This window comes from Eulemur rufifrons, chromosome 13 (genome assembly GCF_041146395.1).
Source record: "Eulemur rufifrons isolate Redbay chromosome 13, OSU_ERuf_1, whole genome shotgun sequence".
NCBI lineage: Eukaryota > Metazoa > Chordata > Mammalia > Primates > Lemuridae > Eulemur > Eulemur rufifrons.
Window position 1 is genome coordinate 4,193,272 of NC_090995.1, and position 20,451 is coordinate 4,213,722.

Consider the following 20,451-nt stretch of genomic DNA (forward strand, 5'->3'; position numbering starts at 1 on the left):
TTAAAAATAATTTTTAGGTAGTGTGGGTTTCTCACAGTTCTGAAAGCAATTTTTTGTAAAAGTACAATTCCTAGGGTTTTCTTTTTTCTGACTAAGAAAAATAAAACTCTCACCCCCACAAATTAACAGAATTTACTAGTTATCTGAAATTATTTTACATAATTTTTATAATTCTTTTATATAATATGTAAAAATAATTTAAAATTATATATGATTTTATATAATTCTTTTGCATATGATTCTTTTAAATTTTATAAGAATTATTTTATGTTGGAAAATGCTAAGATATAGGAAAATAATACTCCTTGGAAACAGTCTAGCAACACTATTGTACTCTGGTGACTTTTTAAAATGCCATGCCATCACTTTCCCTAGAAAATGTATTTAATGCTCAAGGGCCAAAAATAAGAAGTCTAAAAAATAAAACAGATCTTGGTTTGGGTAAGTCCTTATTAGGTAATTGGGCTTGAAGTTTTCCGTATTATAATTTGTATTAGTTCCCTATGAGATGGGCTCCTTCCCCTCCATTTTCATTTGGAATCTATTCTTTGGTTCTTATTCAGCAATAATGATAGTATCCTTAAGGGTATAAATGAAATGGGAATATAAAGAGCTTAGTAAAGGCTAGACACAGTTTATGGAAGAGCAGAGAACCTATCTTCTATCTCTCTGATTTCTTACATCATTCTGATCAACTGAAAATCCAGCTGGAAGAAGCAATGGGGGACACTGAAAGTGAAGGAGCAGGTGACGGGGCGATTCATTCTGCAAGACAGAAAGGATCTGTAGGGAGGCAACCACACATGGGGAAGGTCAAGAGGATGGAGCCCTGGGGTGCCATCCTTACCCCACAGACACTGCAGCCGAGTTGTCAGGGGGCTCCCTCTGCCACTGCAGACCTCTGGACCATTCCAGAAGCCGCTTGGAGTCTGTGCAGATACATTATACTGGACAGCAGGCGCAGCAAGAGATCTGGTGGCTTCCAATCCTGGGTTTCTGCAGCTGACGCCATCCTGAACTCTCAGGTGCACAGCACCAGGTCTGTGCAGGACACGGCTTTGCAGCAATAGCCTTCAAATCATCCCCACCAGGCCAGGGAGGGAGAAGGCGGAGTAGACACTCCCCCATGCCATGCCCTATAACTGGGGGTCGAGTGCCCCTCCCCCCAGGGTGGGAACTGAGCAGAGGAGGTGCCCCTGGTGGCACAGGCACCAACTGGGAAGCCTTGGACCGATGCCTCAATGGGACCTAGGTGGGAAGAGAACCCTGGCTGTCCAACGGCCCAAGCCTGGAACCGAACATGGCCCGTGCGATTTGGCATCCACAGTCCCCAAGCCAGTGGAGGAGCTCCCCACCAGCACGGCTCTGCTTCTGTGGTTCCCAGTTCCGGCTCTGAGGGTCTCACTGTGCCTGGGCCTGAAGCCCTGCCCTTATAGCTCCAGAGCTCCCACTGGCCCGCGACATCGCCCCTGAGATTCCAGCTTGCGCCTGGACCCGAAGACCCACCCCTGAGTCTCCAACACTGCCTCTGGGCAAGCGGAACCCCCCCCAGGTGCAATGCTTTCCCGGGTACCCCCAGCCTTGAGCTGCCATTAAACCTGGAGCTGGTTTGAGCAATGACCACAGCCCAGATAGATAGATGCCCATGACCACTGCCTTGATAGCCTCATCCAGCTGACACTGTCATCTCTGCAGGAAGACCTCCAACAGAGCAATCCCCAAAATGCCAGGCCCTGTGGAGAGGGTCTCAACCAGCCCCCAACTCAAACTTCCAACAACAATCTAGGGAACAACCCACCACCACAAACGAAGATCACCCAGCACTTGCTTGAATAGTAGCAATCACAGAGAAATGGGACAAAACAGAACAGGTGCACTACAGGCTCTCACTGCTCCTTGCTCCTTCTCTGCCAGATCAACACTCCAGAGTGGGATAAAAAAGCACCATCTGGGGACCTCCCCTTCTTCTAACTAAGCAAGAGAGTTCCCAGCAAAGGAGAATAGGTGCCCTGCAAACCTATTAGCCCTGATCTGAGAGAAGAGGATTCAGATGAGAAGAAATCAGCAAAAGAATGCTGGCAACATAAAATCAAAACAGTTCCACGCCCCCAAGGGATCACAATGGAGCTACAGAAGTGGGCTCTAAACAAAAAGAAACTGTCAAAAGGACAGAAATGGAATTCAGAATATGGATGGAAAATGAAATGAATGGAATTGAAGAGAAAGTTGAAAACCAACAAAGAGAAGCCAAAAAATATTTTAGGAAATCAATTAAAAAAAGAAAAAGTTGCTGAAGAGCTGGACAACATAAGATAGAGCAGAACTTAAATGAAAGAGTCACGTAGGGAATTTCAAAACACAGCAGAAAACTTCAAAAACAGACTAAACCAAGGAGAAGAAAGAATCTCAAAGCTTGAAAACAAGGCTCTTGAGCTAAGCCAGTCATTAAAAGAGGCAGAAAAGAGAATACAAAAGACTGAGCAATCACTTAGGGAAACATGGGACTATGCAAAGTGAACTAATATGCAAATTATCAGTATCCCTAAGGGAGAAGAAGAAAGAACAAGAAGCATGGAAAAATCTATGTCAGGGAATTATTGAGAAAAACTTCCCTGGTATCACCAGAGATTCAGACGTCCAGATACAAGATGGCCATTGAACACCGGGAAGATTCATAGCAAATAAGACATCTCCGAGACACACAGTAATCAAGCTGGCCAAAGTCAAAATGAAGGAGAAAATTCTACAAGCAGTAAAACAAAAGCAACAACTCACTTACAATGGAAAACCCATCAGGCTACCTGCAGACTTCTCAGTGGAGACTTTACAAGCCAGAAGGGATTGGGACCCCATCTTCAGTCTTCTTAAACAGAACAAATGCTAGCCCAGAATTCTGTATCCTGCAAAATTAAGTTCCATAAAGGAAGGAGAAATAAAGACTTTCCCAGACAAGCAACCACTGAGGAAATTTCTGACAACCAGACCTGCCCTGCAGAGAATACTCAGAACTGCATTATTCATGGATCAGCATAATAGATACCCACCTATGTAAAATCCCCCAAAAGCCAAAGCTCACAGCTCGTATAAAACAGCAGCACAAGAGGAAAACCAAAGCAATAAGTTACTACCCAAAATGATGAACAGAAGAGCATCCCACATATCTATTCTGTAACTCAAAAGTCTCAATGCCCCATTCAAGAGACACAGGCTTGCTAAATGGATGAAAAAATACAATCCAAGTAACTGATGTCTCCAGGAAACACATATAACCCACAAGGATGCACACAAACTTAAGGTGAAGGGATGGAAAAAAATATTCCATGCAAATGGCAGCCAAAAAAGAGCAGGTGTAGCCATTCTCATATCAGATAAAATTGACTTTAAATCAACAATGGTAAAGAAAGACAAAGATAGACAGTATATAATGGTAATGGGAGCAATTGATCAAGAAGATATAACAATCCTAAATATATATGCACCCAACACAGGAGCTCCCAGATTTACAAAGCAAATTCTACTAGATCTAAGCAAAGAGATAAATAGTAGCATCATAATAGCCAGGGACTTCAATACCCCACTGACAGAGATGGACAGATCATTGAAGCAGAAAATAAATAAACACTGGACTTGAACGGGACCGCAGACCAAATGGAACAGACTTTTACAGAACATTCTACCCAAAAACTATTGAATATACATTCTTTTCATCAGCACATGGGACTTTCTCCTAGATTGATCATATCTTCAGCCACAAAACATGTTTCAACAAATTCAAAAAAAAATCAAAATCATACTGCGTATCTAGTCAGAACACAGTGTAATAAAACTAGAAATCAATTCTAAGAAAAAAACTCAAAACAACACAAAGTCATGGAAATTAAACAACCTGCTACTGAACGATTATTGGATCAACAATGAAATTAAGATGGAAATTAAAAGATTCCTTTAACTGAATGACAAAGGGGACATAAGCTATCAAAGTCTATGGGATTCAGCAAAACCAGTCCAAAGGGGAAAATTCATAGTCTTAAATACCTACATCAAAAAGCCATTAAGATCACTAATGTCATATCTCAAGGAACTAAGAAAGAAGAGCAAATCACACCCAAAGCCAGCAGAAGAAACAGAGGTCAGAGCAGAACTAAATGAAATGGAAAACAAACAAAAATATACAAAGGATCAAAGAAACAAAACATTGATTCTTTGAAAAGATAAACAAAATCGACAAACCTCTTGCTAGATTAATCAGGAACAGAAGAGAAAGGACCCAAATAAGTTCAATCAGAATGAAAAAAGAGATATTACAACTGATAGCACAGAAATACAAAATATCATCCATGAATACTATGAAAATCTCTACACCCATAAACTAGGAAACAGAGAGGAAATGGACAAACACCTGAAAATGCATGATGGATGAAGCCCAGAGATGAAAAGATGGATCAAACATATGTAAATCAATAAATGTGAGTCACCACATAAACAGAAGCAAAAACAAAGATCACATGATCTTCTCAATAGATGCAGAGAAAGCATTTGACAGAATCTAGCACCCTTTCATGACAAAACCCATCAAAAAACTAGGCATAGAAGGAACATATCTCAAGATTGTAAAAGCCATATATGACAAACCCACAGCCAACATACTGAATGGAGAAAAGTTGAAAGCATTCACCCTCAGCACTGGAACAAGACAAAGGTGCCCACTGTCACCACTTCTATTCAACATCGTACTGAAAGTCCTAGGCAGAGCAATCAGGCAAGAGAAAGAAATTAAGGGTATCCAAATTGGAAAAGAGAAGGTCAAACTACTGCTTTTCACTGATAATACTGCTCTTGTATCTAGAAAATCCCAAAGACTCCACCAAGAGACTCCTGGAATTGATTGATAAATTCAGCTAAGTCTCAGGTTACTAAATCAATGTACACAAATCAGTAGCATTTCTATATACCAATAACAGAAAACCTGAGAGTCAAATCAGCAATTCAACACCATTTGCAATAGCTACAAAGAAAATAAAATACTTAGGAATATACTTAACCGAGGAAGTGAAAGATCTCTACAAAGAGAACTATGAAACACTGAGGAAAGAAATCACAGATTACACAAGCAAGGGAAAATATATCATGCTCATGGATCAGTAGAATCAACATTGTTAAAATGTCCATACTGCCCACAGTGATTTACAGATTCAATGCAATCCCCATCAAAATACCAACTTCATATTTCACAGATCTAGAAAAAATAATTCTATGCTTCATTTGGGACCAAAAAAAGAGTCCAAATAGCCAAAGCAATCTTAAGCAAAAAGAACAAATCTGGAGGCACCACATTACCAAGACTTCAAACTGTATTACAAGGCAATAGTAACCAAAACAGCATGATACTGGTATAAAAATAGACACATAGACCAATGGAACAGAACAGAGAACTCAGATATAAAACCATCTACCTACAACCAACTGATCTTTGACAAAGCAGACAACAGCATACACTGGGGGAAAGAAGCCCTATTTGATAAATGGTGCTGGGAAAACTGAATAGCCACATGCAGAAGAAAGAAACCGGACCCCTATCTCTCACCACTTACAAAAATTAATTCTAGATGGATAACCATAAGAATTCCAGAAGAAAATGTAGGAAAAACTCTTTTAAACATTGGCCTAGGCAAAGAATTTATGACTAAGACCCCAAAGGCAATTAGAGTAACAACAAAAATAAATAAATGGGACTTGATTAAACGTCTTCTGCATAGCTAAGGAAATAATCAACAGAGCAAACAGACAACTCATAGAATGGGAGAAAATATTCACATTCTACACAACCAATAAAGGGCTACATCCAGAATCTATAACAAACTCAAACAAATCGGCAAAAACAAACAAACAAACAAAAAACCCAAACAACCCCATAAAAAAGACATGAACAGAAGTTTTTCAAAGGAAGACAGAAAAATGGCCAACATATGAAGAAATGCTCAACATCACTAATCAACAGGGAAATGCAAATTAAAACCACAATGAGATATTACCTTGCCCCTGTCAGAATGGTTATTATAAAAAAGTCAAAAAACAACAGACGCTGGTGTGAATGCAGAGAGAAAGGAATGTTTACACATTGTTTGTGGGACTGCAAATTAATGCAACCTCTATGGAGATTCCTCAAAGAACTAAAAGTAGACCTACCATTGTAGGAGCCAATATGCCATTATTTGAGGCCCTGGATCTCATAATATCATCCAAGTCCAAAAACCAGCAATCTTAAGATTTAGATTACAATACGATTTCTGACTTCTTTTCAAAAATCTAAAAATCTGGCTTCCTTGGGCTCACATTACTACATGGCAAAACCGGCGGGACTTGAGCAGGGAATCCCCCCTCTGAAACTGAGCACACAATCTAGTTTGCCAGAGTCTCATCATTCCCTGCTGTATTCCTACAACGATGACTAGTGTTAGTTGCTGTTCATGAAGCTTTCACTGCTGTTTTAATACAGTAATGTATTTCTAAGCTTTGTCTTTAACAAAAGTGAGAAAATAAAAGAGAAAAAGAAATACTTCAAGAAAAATAAGAGAAACTATCTTTATAGAAACAAAAAACATTCCTTCATATTTAATATCCAAAAAAGTGCATCTGTGTCAAAAGATTACCATTAAACTCTCTTTAATCAGTTTCATTTGCATTTGGGAACCCTGCTATAGGTATTAGAAAGCCATTGGAAAAGAACCCAAGGAGTAAAACAATCAGATTTGTATTTTGGAAAGAGTACTTGTTATAAACTAAATGCTTGTGTTCCCTCAAACTTCCTATGTTGAAATCCTAATCCCCAGTGTGATGGTTTTAGGAAGTGGGGTCTTTTGAGAGGTGATTTGGTCATGAGAGTGGAACCCTCATGAATGTGATTAGGGCCCTTACAAAAGAGATCTCAGAGAGCTTTCTCAATCCTTCCACCATATGAGTTATAGGGAGAAAATAGCTTATAGACCAGGAAGCAGGTCCTCACCAGACACCAGAACTGCCAGCACTTGATCTTGGACTTCTCAGCCTCCAGGACTGTAAGAAATAAATTTCTGTTGTTTATAAAGCATAGTCTATGGTATCCTGTTATAGCAGCTTGAACACACCAAGAAAGAACTCTAGCAGCATGCAAAAACTGGTTAAAAGGAGGGATGCCAGGAGAAAGAACATCTGCTAAAAGAGTAGTGGTCTCAAGAAGAGATGATAAAGGCCTGAAGTTAATGTTTTACAGTAAAGAGAAGACGACTAATTCAAGGAAGTAAAATTGTTAAAACTTAGGGAATCTAATGGATGTTCAAAGCAGAATTACTCCAGATTTTAGGAATGGTTGCCTGGATGGATGGTGACACCATTCACTTGAACAGGGAATTCACAGGCAGAAAAAGTGTCGGGGAAAGGTAAAGTAGTGTAGCACCACTCTAAAGCCAGAGTTGGCAAACTACAGCCTACAGCCCGTTTTTGTACAGCTCAAAGGAAACAATGGCTTATTACATTTATAAATGGTTGGATAAAATCAAAACAACGTATTTCATGATGTGCAAATTATATTAAATTCAAATTCCAGCATCTGTAAATGAAGTTTTATTGGAACACAACTCATTCCTTTGTGTACTGTTTATATAGCTGTGTTCACACTACAATGGCAGAGTTGAGGGATTCTGACAAAAACATCACTCTGCGTTGCCGCTTGATGCAGTATATGTTGCAGTGACACAATTATGACTTGCTAGTATTTCAAATATCATGCGTGTTGTCATAGCACATTTTAACCATCACGTCAAAACAAGTATACTTCAAATGTCATGCTTTTAAGACATTTACAGTTGTAGGTTAATTATTTTATTATTGCGTTATATAGCAAACCATTGTAGCATGCAATAACACTGCTATTGGTTTTTTTCTAGCTATGTGAGAAAAATACAATATACACTAATATTACCAGACTAAGCATTCATCACATTCCCAACCCATAGGAAAGCAGAGTAATCAGGAAATATAAAACAAAGTATCTCATCACAGCAGACTTTCTCTCTCTCTCTCTCTCTCTCTCTCTCTCCCCCTCTCTCTGTAACACACACATACACACAAAGAAGCTGCAAACAAAGTAAGTTTCTGAATAGCTCATTTCCAGGCAAGGAGATCTGTTTACCCATGGTGAGTTAATTAAATTGTATCTGACTACAGTAAAGAGATAAATATTTCCAGAGAAAATACACTTATTTAAGTATAGCCTTTCAGTGAAATAACTACTAGAGGTAAGGATCCTGGTAGCAATATCAACATTCAACTAAAAAACAAGGCAAAAGATTTTGAGGGGTTTTCCTTGTCTCGTGATGATTTAACAAATATTAGTGACACTGCTTAACTGTTTTCTCAAGCTATTCCATGCTTGAAATCACTTAAGAGTCAGCCTCTAAAGAATCTGCATAGAATAATAGACAAAAATAGTTTCACATTTGAGAATACATTAATTCAGTATAACCTGAAGTGGAATCTGCTAAGACGTATTACAACTAATGGTGGCAAAAAATATCTGAGTAACAGAAAAAGGGTTAGTTGAACAATTTACAAAGCTGAAAGCCTAAGCTGTTTATAGCCTACAGTTCTTCATTCTATTACTCATCAATAGGTTTCTTATGAGAAAAATGTTTTAATCTATCATGTGTCATTGAATCAGTAGTGTAAACAGTGAACTTCATTTGTTCTCACAAATTTAACCATCATCAGTTCTGTACATCTTGATCAGAAATAAAAGCTATCCTGACTTGCCTTACTACACAGAAGTGTAACAGCTTAACAACTGTAAAGTTTCACTGTGATTTTTTTTTTTTTTTTTTTAAGCTCAAGGGCACAAGTGAAATTTTCTGAACAAAAAGAAATTCCTTCAACCACTATTATGGCTTTGGAAATTAGATTTTACTCCAATTTGATAATGCTTCCTAATAAATCTGACCTAAAGACAAAACAGCACTTATGAGAAACTTATACTACTGTGAAGTCATTTTGACAACACTGCTCCAATCATAAGTAACAATCAATCTGCTTTATACACTTCCTGTTGTTAAAATAAGATCTCCATGCATACACAAATTTGCAAAAGATATATTTTTAATTCTCAAACTACAGTTCCAGCAGTGCTTTTCAGACCTCACTGCAAGTGCAAAGGAAATTTCTATGTTTCAAAATCCATTTAACTATGTAATTGAGGAGCTCCCACCTAACCTTCAACTGGAAATGGTTAATCTACAATGTAATAGAATGCCAAATGGCAACTATCAACAGAAGGATCTTTTCTTCCCACCCCCACCCCCCCCACCGCCCCCCCCCCAGACGGGGTTCTTGCCATGTTGCCCAGGGTGGTCTCGAACTCCTGGCTCAAGTGATTCTTCTGCCTCGGTCTCCTAAAGTGTTGGGATTACAGGCATGAGCCATGGTGCCTGGCCAAGAATCTAAAAGAATTCTATAAATGCCTTCTGTGCAATGAATATGCTCATTAAGATCACATGCAATACCTATCTGAGAAAAAAAAAATGCTTCAAAGATGAAATTCACAAAATGGCATTACAGATCTGCATTAACAAATGAACATCTGCAATCAATTCCGATACGATAACTTTGAATCCCAATTGAGTGAAATTTTATCTCCCAAAAAGAACTTCAATCTTTTCATTTTGTACTACAACAATTTGTGTTCAGTTAATTCTATCATATTTTGAATTCAGTAAAAAAAAATTTGTGGATATTTGTTTTCTCTCATCTTATGTATTTTCTCTTTTTTATGTAATACGCTTCATTTTGCCTTTTGGCCTGCAGAGCCTAAAATACTTACATCTGGCCCATCGTGGAAAAAGCCTGTCAATCTCTGCTTGGTGATCATGGTATTCCCAGTTCAGCATCACCTGGGAATATCTTGACAATGCAAATCCTCAGCCTACCCCACACCTATTGAATCAGAATTTCTGAAGGCGGGCCCAGTAATTTTTTTTAAACAAGCTCTCCAGGTGATTCTTATGCAAGCTGGAGCTTGAGAACCACTACTCTAAATCAGGATTTTAGAGTATCAGTTGTCCCCTTGGACAAATTATTTAATTGTTTGAACTAGTAAAATGGGTACAGTGTCACTAACTTCATAGAATTGCTGGAAAGATTAAAATTAAATTTTAAAAACTATGTAAAGTGTAGCATGATAGCTGACATCAATAATTCATAGTAAATGGTAATTATTAACTCAATGTTGTACTGGAGACCCCCATCCTGGCCCATGAGATATGATGACTAAATTTTCAGGAATTTTATGAGGCAGTTATTAAAACAGCTGTTATTTAAATTAAATTACATAAATTTAAAATTAAATGAGTCATATTAAAACAGAGGTATTGATATTCAAAACCATCACTAGTTAATTACTACATTTTACCATTATCTGTGCTCATGAGGTTATTAAGTGTGATATGCTATATAATGATGTGTTGCATATTGTCTCTTCCCAACTCTGCATTTGGTGACACCATTTTAGTAGCATGACACTGGTCATGGTGAGAGTATTTACACCACAAGAAATACTCCTTACAACCACCACAAATCAGGGCTATTCTGAAGAAGGACTTTTGGTTAAACATTTACCAGCACCTCCTGGTTATGATTATTAAAAATTATAAAATCAGTTCAATTATGAAATCAATCATTTTGAATTAACTATGCATGCAGAGATGTCTAATAACTTGCTAAATACAAAGACATAACCCAGATATATACATTTAGGTACCAACGGCTAAAAATCATTTTGGGAAAAAAATCATTTTATGAACAAAGAGTCAGAAGGACTTTGGAATTTACAAGGACAGTTGCTCCTTGAACAATTGAACAATGCAGGGGTTAGGGACACTGACCCCTTGTATAGTTGGAATCCACGTATAACTGTGACTTCCCAAAACTTAACTAATAGCCTACCAGAAGACCAGAAGTCTTACTAATAACAGTCGATTAACACATATTTTATATATTAATATGCATTTACTGTATTCTTACAATAAAGCTAGAGAAAAGAAAATATCATTAAGAAAACCATAAGGAAGAGAAAATGTATTTACTATTCATTAAGTGGAAATGGATCATCATAAAGGTCTTCGTCTTAGTAGTCTTCACATTGGATAGGATGAGGAAGAGGAAGAAGAGGGGTTGGTCTTGACGTCTGGGGTGGCAGAGGTGGTAGAAGGGGAGGTAGGAGAGGTAGGCACACTCAGTGTAACTTTACTGAAAAGAAATACACATGTAAGTGGACCTACACAGTTCAAACTCGTGTTGTTCACGGGTTGACGGTACAGCCAATCATGGCCAGCAAATCTATTTCACCACTTCCATTTATCACTATTCTAGTCCTCGGTTTTGACTCCTGAAATGCTTCTAGTAACAAAAGTTGAATAAATAGAAACATGGAGAGAATTATACTACTCTGCAATTTGAATCCAGCACCCATATCTTAGCCAGCACGGGAAATGGTTTTTTAGACCGTTTAGACAAAGCTAAGAAATTGGTTCAAACCTTGAAGTTGCTACCTCAAGTAGATATTACTATTTGAACACTAAAGAAAAGCAAGTTATACAGAGATGAATATAAGATGTCAACCATACTGAGTATATTTCAAACTTTAGTTTCGAAGAATCATAAATTTTAGAACCAAAATACACTTTATAACTGCCATGGCTTGAATGCTTTTGTCCCCTGCAAAACTCATGTTGAAACTAATCCCCAATGCAACAGTGCTGGGAGGTGGGGCCTAATGGGAGGTGTTCCGATCATGAGGGCTCTGCCCTGATGAATGGATTAACGATGCTACTGAAAGGGCTTCAGGTAATGGGTTCTCTCTCTCTCTCTCCCTCTTTTGTCATGTGAGCACACAAGGTCTCTTCTCTTTGGAGGATGCAGAAACTAGGTACCATCTTGGAACTAGAGACCGAAGGTTTGATCTTGGAGTTCATGACTCCACACTGTAAATTTCTGCTCTTTATAAATTATCCAGTCTCAGGTATTCTCTTATAGCAGTACAAAATGGACCAAGACAATAACCTAATCTGGTATCTTCATTTATTATTGCTCTTCTCCCTATAAGAAAGAGCTATTTGCCAAGTTAAACACCTAGGAAAGTACAGGCTGAGTATCGCTTATCTGAAATGCTTGGAACTAGAAGTGTCTCAGATTTTGGATATTTTCAGATTTTGTAATATATGCATTATACTTACTGGTTCAGTATCCCTAATCTGAAAACCCAAAATCTAAAATGCTGCAATCAGCATTTCCTTTGAGCATCATGTCTGAGCTCAAAGTTTCAGATTTTGGAGCATTTCAGACTGGGGATTAGAGACACCCAACCTGTATTTTAAATTAAATTTTTTTCCTTATCAGTTATCCTAGCATTTGGCTATTTAAAATTACATGGGGTTCCCAGGGGAATGGATCTTTTTTCTCCATTCCTCCTGATCTTCATGACTGGGTATTACAAATTTAGGTAATTCTGATGGCTGTTGCTGGTGTAACCAATAATTCCAGAATTACCCAAGTTCAAACTCAAATGATTAGGAATCTCTGGAGAAAGCAACCATACCTTTCCTCAAAGTTCCCTAAAAATTCCAAGATTCCACTATGAAAGCAAAAACTCTTTGGTTCTCAAAATGAATTAAGGCTGTTATCTATGGCTTTCCAAATGTAGTTAGTACTTGAGACTTCAGAATATGACTCTAACAAGGTAAATTTACCCGTTTTCCCATATTAAAAAAATAGGCATAAACAAAACCAGGTACAATGCCAACATAAGAAATATTATTGAACTTGTCAATCTATCACCTATGTGCTTTTAAAATTATAAATTTAGTAATTACCAGTTATCAAAAATATTTTATCACCCTACCTTGACTTGCAAAGAGCAAGTAGTAGTATTTTTTATTTATCCATGAAAAACATTCTCTAAGTCTACTTAGAGATACAACAAATATAAATCTGATGCATATCTACAGAGAAAAATACAACTCCAGGAATTAAGAGTATAGTTAGAAGCATACATATACACTAGAGAAGTCCCAAAGTTTAACAGTAAATTTTAAATGATAAAACCATTCATCAGTAAAAAGTATTCTTTATGCAGAATGCTGTGCAAAATTATAAAATCATTCTAAACTCACTCTGCATGACAGATATTACAAAAATAAAAATTTTACTATACTAAGTCACAAATACAAAAAAAAGTAATGTAAAAGAAATGTAAGACACTATGGTGAAATTACACATTATTCTCAGGCAAGAAAACAACATGTGTCATTCCATGTAAAATGCAACATTTAAAAACTATTTTTAAAAATCTATGCTTTCTTACAGATCTTTAAACAGGGCAAGAAACATAGCATGAGTATACCTCGTGAACTGTTCCACTTACTGATTAGTCACTTAGCTTTTACAGCTGACCTCTATATCTCCTATACCTTTTAAAGTCGCATTTTTGGAAAATAACCTGGGCAATATCCTGACGAAACCACATGAACTTAGAGCCTTTTCTCAGTGCTAATCACCCTGACTGTTCTGAAGCAACAGACATCATTAACCGTTCACTCATTACTGAAACCAACCATGTATCATTTCTAGTCTTCTGCTCCTACCTATTTCTGTCTTTTTCAGCATCAAATCATGCCACTTCTTTTCCCTAATTATGGGAGCATTCCTCACGATTCTTACCTTGGACAAATTTTCTTTTTCTTTGTTGACTCTCCTCCTCTGATCTAACTTCAAATATCATCTCAAGATATTTGTGGATAACTTCCAGTTAGTTCAAATCCTAACTCTCTTGAGAGTTAAAATAACTGTTTAACTATTTTTTTACCTAGTTTCAGTCAACAAATTTTTATTGTACAGCTGCTATGTGCCAGACACTAGTGTTAGATATGTACCCAAATCCTAATATGACAAAGCCCCTGTCATCAAGGAGCAGACACTAAATGACACACCAAAAAGTCCAACTCAACTGGTCCAAAAATTTAGTGTTTGTTTCCTCTTCCAACGGATTGAATACATAGTAACAGATCTCCACGTTCTCATTGTCACCCAGGCTAAAACCTGTGACCCCTTTCTCAGTTCCACATTCAATCAGTTGCCAAGTAAAACCTGTTCTCTATTTGCAATATTCTATTCCCATTGCCACGATCTAGTTCAGGCCATTAAATATTTTCACCCAAACTGAAACCACCACCTTCTTAAGTGTTCTCCAGTTTCTCATCTAATCCATCCTGCACTCAAATAACAGATTCATTTTCCCATAGATGTGATCCATAGCTTAAATGCATAAAAATGTTTAGTGGTCCCTCAATAGGTAAATCAAGTCCAAACTCTTCTTCAGTTTGGCATTTAAGGTCCTCCATTACCTGGTCATTAACCATTACCACTGTATTATGTTTTCATGTCCGTAACCAACTATTTCCTTACCTTGTGCTCTAGCCAAATGTGGCATTTAATCATACCCTGGATACTCCTCAAATGTTCCCTATGTATCTTCATTTATGTCATTTCTCCCCTCCCCCCCCAACCCAATTCTGGTTAACAGCCTCATTTCTACCTTTCAGTTTAACCAAACTTTGGTTCAAATAATACCATTTCTCTAAAACCATCTCTTCATACCCTGAATCTGTAATATATGTAAAACTCTTTTACATCACTTACACATTTATTTCTATTATAGTTACTTGTGAATGTTACGCTATTCCCATTAAGAAACTGAAACATGAATGTCTTATTCATCTTTGTCCTCCCACAGTACATTGACATTGTTGACATTCAATAAATATTAAATATGTTAAATTTACAATAAAATATACACATAAAATAATAGCTATGGGTCAAAGGTTATAGAGAAATTTTACTTTCTTTGAAGAAAATCACTGCCGTGAGAATGTTTTTAAAAAATCACCTTATTTCTTGAGAAGACAGATTAAAAAGTGCTTTCTTTCCCCTACAATTAACCAGTATACCATCTACCTTCCTGTGTGTATATCAATTATTACAATAACTTCCTTGGCTCAGATATAAAACTGCTTTCCAAGGTTTCAATTTTACATTATTATATGTACCTGCTGATCATACACGAAACCACCTTACTATTGAAAAGAGCCATTTAGAAGGAAATGGTTTGCTTCAGGTTGACTGAAAACCCATACTTCTGAGACAACCCAACTTTTTTTTCAGAGAAGAGAGGCCACAGTTACTATGGCATCGTACAATTATACTTATTTGTTCCTGCATATGCCACACCTCCATAATATCTACCAACCCGAAGGTTTGTTCAGAGCCCATGTTTTCAGGCTCAAGTTGCAAATAATAAATAGGTGGTTTTAAGTTCAATTAATTCACTAAAGATTTAATGAATGCCTACTATGTGAAGGGACATAAAAATTAATCAAACATAATTTTAAACCTCTAGAACTCATGATGAAATGTACAACACACAAACAACTCCATTACAAGGTAGATTATGTAAGTGCTAAAAAGCTTCTGTCAAGGTACAAACAGTGCTATGAGGAGAGAATAATCTAACCAAAGAGTATCAGAAAAGGTTTCAAAATGACAGATGAGTTTCTATTGCCCCCATTTTTTATTTTTTTATTGTTTTTCTTACATTCTTCCCAGTGTAGACCCCCCTTTTTAATCAAGCGATAGCATGAAGGATTTAAGATTATTTTAAGTAGATAATTGCATTTATTTTATGTATTTTTATTCACTAGTATTATAACAATTGGATTTCTTCCCCTGAAAAAGTACTGATTTAACACGTAAGCTAAAATTCTAGTTAAATGGGTTAAGCGCACCTGAAACGTGGGGAAATGTATTTTTACAGGCCACACTTGTAGCCTATAATTAAGAAAATGTGTGTATGTTCAAAGGAAAGACACAGTATATCTAACAATCTAATATTTATTTAAAATTCTACTTCTAGAGAAAGAGTAGTCACACATAAATGGGCCACCCTATTTTTACAGAAATTCGTCCAGCATATCAATAGTATTCATATTAAAAGGCTGAAACAACTGAAAATCACATTCAGGACCCTAGATCATTTTTCATGCATACCACCTCCTCCTCCTCCAACACTGGCCTCGTCACAATATACGGCCAAGGGTCTGAATCAGAGCTTGGAGACAATGAAAAAATCATTTGCTTTTCCAGGAAGCTCCATCAACACCATTTCTGGATTTAGATACTTCCTTGAAGATTCTGAGTTGCCATGACCTAACTCTAGACGTGTTGAGCACTGTATTGACAGAGGGAAGGACCACACTCAACTCAAGCTTAAAATACTAACTTGCACAGAAGGGGTGGGGAAGTCCAAGTTGACAGATGCCAATGGAGCAAATTTTAAAAAAGAGGAAATTATGATAGACAGCAGTGGAAGCAAACTGGGGAGCATGTAGAAGCAGTGTATTCCAAGTTGGTACTATTAAAAGAAACTTTCGGCTTTTAATTACACTAACAGCATTCATCTGACGTTTTTGTGATTACCAAATGTTAACAGTTAAGCAATACAGGATAGAAAAAAAATTGGCTTAAATTATATATAGTTTTATAAAACATATTTGCTTTTAAATCTCTTATCCAAACCAAGCTCTTCAGATTAACTATAAATACAAAGGAACTAAAATCAGATTATGCAGACCGAGGCAGGGGAAGCTGGGAAAGAATAACTGGCATGTAAGTTCGGTCCCAACACGTTACAAGGCGCAGTTTCCTGCTACAGGAGACAGACGAAGCCACCGGGAAAATGGGTTGAGTCCAGGAACGTTGCACCTTGCTGTCACCCAACACCAATTCAACAGCTAGCAGCTCTGCCCTGCCTCGCGTTCCTCGTGGCCTCTGACAAGTCATCCTTTCAACCTATGAGGCTGTCCGCTCTCCCCCGTGGAAAATAATTTCCGTGCAGGTTGTAGAATCGCCCTCACAAACTACTTGCTTGCACTTGCCCGCCCCGGGGGGAGGAGTCCCCAGGAGGAGGAAAGGTCGCACTGACAGGGAAGAAGTTAGACCAAGCGGTCTTTCTCGCGGTCGGACCCGAGCTGGGCAGACGCGGGGGGAAGGAAGCGGCGGCCTCGGAAGAACCGCGGCCGGAGCGGAGGATGCGAGCCCGTGGGGCGGCTCGGCGGCGCCGGGCACCGGCAGGAAGGATGGAGGAGGGGAGGGGAGGCGAGCGGCGCGGAGCCGGCGGCCGGCGGCGGTCTGGCCCCGCGGCCCGACCCCACCCCGCGCCCCGGACCCTCGCCGCCCGGCACCTGGCGCGCCTTCCGCGCGCGCCGCCTCTCCCCGGAGGAAGAGCCGCCGTCTCACACCCGTGGACGGGAGAAATCCGGCAACTTTGCGCGAGAAATGCCTCCCACCCTGCAGCACGCCGAGAAAGAGAAAAATGTCAGGCGATGACGGGGAGGAAGGATGACTTACCCATGTTCCTCCCAGGGGGTGCGGAGCCGGCAGGGCGAGGCGAAGGTCTCCGGTGCGGGCGGCGCGGCTCTATGTCCTCCCTCTACCTCCGTCTCTCCCGCAGCCAGGGAGGGACCCACGGGGGGCGGCCGCCGGGGAGGAGCAGCCCGTGCTGCTGCAGGCGGCGCGGCCGCGGCGGGGACGAGCGGCGGGGCGGGGCGGGGCGGGGCGGCGGGGCGGGCGCAGCCTGCGGCGGGCGCGGCTCCGAGCGGGCGGGCGGGCGGCGGAGGCGCCGAGCCGGCCTGAGGAGCGCCAGCCCCGACGCGCCGCACGGAGCGCCCAGCCCTCCCCGCCGCGCATGCTCAGTGCGCTTTTGTGCTCGGCGTGTGGAGCGGAGCGTGCGGGTGGGCGTGTGTTTGCGGACGGGCTGCAGCTGCCGCGGATGAGCTTGATGGCGGCCGTCTGAGGGGTGGGGGGTGGGCCCGGAGAGGGTTAGGGATGGGGATGCCGAGTCCAGCCTGCTACCGTGGGACTGACCCCAGGCTCGCCGTCCCACCCCGTCCCCGCCGACTCACACCCGGAACACTGGCCTGCGTTCGTTACAGGACGCCCCGGCTGCACAGGCGGGAGTTTGCCGGAGAAGACGCTGGGCCGCCTCAGAGCCGGGAGGGGAGCTGGGACGCAAAGCGGACTCCCAGAACCGAAGCCGGGGAGGACGAGTGGGCCGCCAGTCCAGCGCCGCAGGGGCTACCTGAGGACGCCGGCTGGGCGCTGGGCGCGGGGCGGGGTGGCTGCCGGGAGGGCGCTCACGGTGGGCACATCACGGGGACGGTTAAGGCTGTGCTAGCCGTGGCCGGCTTTAGGGACAGAGGTCCGGGCAGCTGGCTCGAGTGCCCGCCCCATGATTTCCTCGGGGAGTGTGTCGTTCTCCCTCCTGGAGGAGCGCGGCCTCCTATTCCCCGGAGGGCGCTAGAAGGGCCCTTTGACACGGGTGCCGTCGGGCTCCACCCTGCTCCCTTTGAACGCGGAAGCCACGACATTCTCCGGGCTGAGATCAGAAGCCCTACTGAGTTGGCTGCGGACCGCGGGGAGACCCGGAGCAGGGGCGCTCCCTTTCGAGGGCGCCCTCCCGGCCGGGCCTGCGCGCGAGGCCGGGGCCGGCTTGCTGTCGTCTGCCCTCGGGGAGGAGGCCGGAGGAAACCTGCGCTTTCCCCGCACCCTAGTCCTGCCCTGACCCCTCTACGATTCGGGCGAGGAACCTGGTCGCTCTCCCGAGACTGCAGCGACCGAAGTCCTGGAGGGGACAACCTGTGGGAGGAAGAATAGTTGAAATTGAGGTTTCTTTTCCCTTTCCACTTTTTCAATCCAATGTTGGTTGAGAAAGGGTTTCCCTTTTTTTTTTTCTTTTTAATCCGTGTCCCAGTCTCACAGATCAGTTTCTGTTTGTATGGCTCAGATTACAAGCACCCGAGTCAGAAGCGGCCCTGTAATTTGTTAAACAGCAGATTATTTGTGATTTTTATCGAATAAAAATGAAACAGTAATTAAAAAGATGGGTTTGGTAAAACAGGAAAATGCAATTTAACTACAGAAGTCAAAGATACTGGACTTTTCTGATGCACAAGATAGGCACCTCTTCTCCAATATGAGGATGATTTTCCCGTTTGCCTCAAAATACTCTTACACTCTGAAGGAGTTTCCTAGGGCTGCTGGAGCCATGCACCACACACGGAGTGGCTCAGAGTGACAGAAATTATTGTCTCACGATTGTGGAGGCCAGAAGTCTGAAATTAATTCGTAGGCTGGGCTATGCTCCCTCTAAAGACTGGGAAAGGTAGTTCCTTGGCTGTGACAGCGTAACTCCAATCTTCTCATGGCTGTTCTCCCTGTGGACTTCTGTGTTCAAATTTCCCCCCCCCCCCTTTTTTTTTTATAAGTACTGGTCATACTGGATTAGGAGCCAACCTTACTCCAGCTGTGACCTCATTAACATTAATGATATCTACCATGACCCTATTTCCAAGTAAAGTCACATTCTGAAGTCCTGGGGGTTAGCACTTCAACATATGAATTGGGAAGGGGGGCACAACTCAACCCATAACATCAATCTGTTGGGTGCACTCTTTATACTAATTTATTCACTCATTCAGTTCATGGAGATTTCTTGAGTGCCTGTTATGTATGAGGCACTATACAATGCACTAGTGATAAAAAAATCAAATAAACTATGGCTCCTGCCTTCCAAAAGCTTACATATTAGAAAACTTGTTTTGGCTGGGCACGGTGGCTCAGGTCTGTAATCCTAGCACTCTGGGAGGCCGAGGCGGGAGGATCGCTCAAGGTCAGGAGTTCGAGACCAGCCTGAGCAAGAGCGAGACCCCGTCTCTACTAAAAATAGAAAGAAATTATATGGCCAACTAAAATATATATAGAAAAAAATTAGCCGGGCATGGTGGTGCATGCCTGTAGTCCCAGCTACTCGGGAGGCTGAGGCAGGAGGATCGCTTGAGCCCAGGAGTCTGAGGTTGCTGTGAGCTAGGCTGACATCACGGCACTCACTCTAGCCCGGGCAACAAAGCAAGACTCTGTCTCAAAAAAAAAAAAAAAAAAGAAAGAAAGAAAGAAAAAGAAAACTTGTTTTGATAATACTTCTAGTCATTGATCACAGAAATAGCTAGAATATGCTCTCCTGATGTCGAGACTCCCCAAATCAGTCTACTAGTGCCCATGCTGCAGGTTAAACAATGGTCAGAATTTGATTAGGCCAACTACAAAATAAAGAGGAAACTCTGGCCCAGTTCAGGGGTTTTCAAATTCTATCCAGGGAATGTTATATTCACAAAGTATCACATTTATTTGAATAAAAAGTTCTGTTGAAAATTGGTTTATGATTAGCTAAATAGCTGTTTTGGGGAGGTACAAGGAAAATATCTATCAGAAAAGATCAGAACAGGACATCCTGGCAAGATTTATAACAAAACTTACCTCATT

The 20,451-nt window shown here is 40.8% G+C and overlaps 1 protein-coding gene across 6 annotated transcripts in view; it reads right to left on the reverse strand.

Annotated features, from left to right (window-relative positions):
* RAP1GDS1 (Rap1 GTPase-GDP dissociation stimulator 1) overlaps window positions 1–17,667 on the reverse strand; it is a 134,327-nt gene extending 116,660 nt beyond the window's left edge. For all 6 annotated transcript variants that reach the window (XM_069485487.1, XM_069485484.1, XM_069485488.1 and 3 more), the window contains exon 1: window positions 17,482–17,667. In XM_069485487.1, coding sequence (XP_069341588.1) covers window positions 17,482–17,485 — 4 coding nt within the window. In that variant the 5' untranslated portion in view covers window positions 17,486–17,667. The remainder of the gene's footprint in view (window positions 1–17,481) is intronic.
* Between the last annotated feature and the right edge of the window lie 2,784 nt (window positions 17,668–20,451).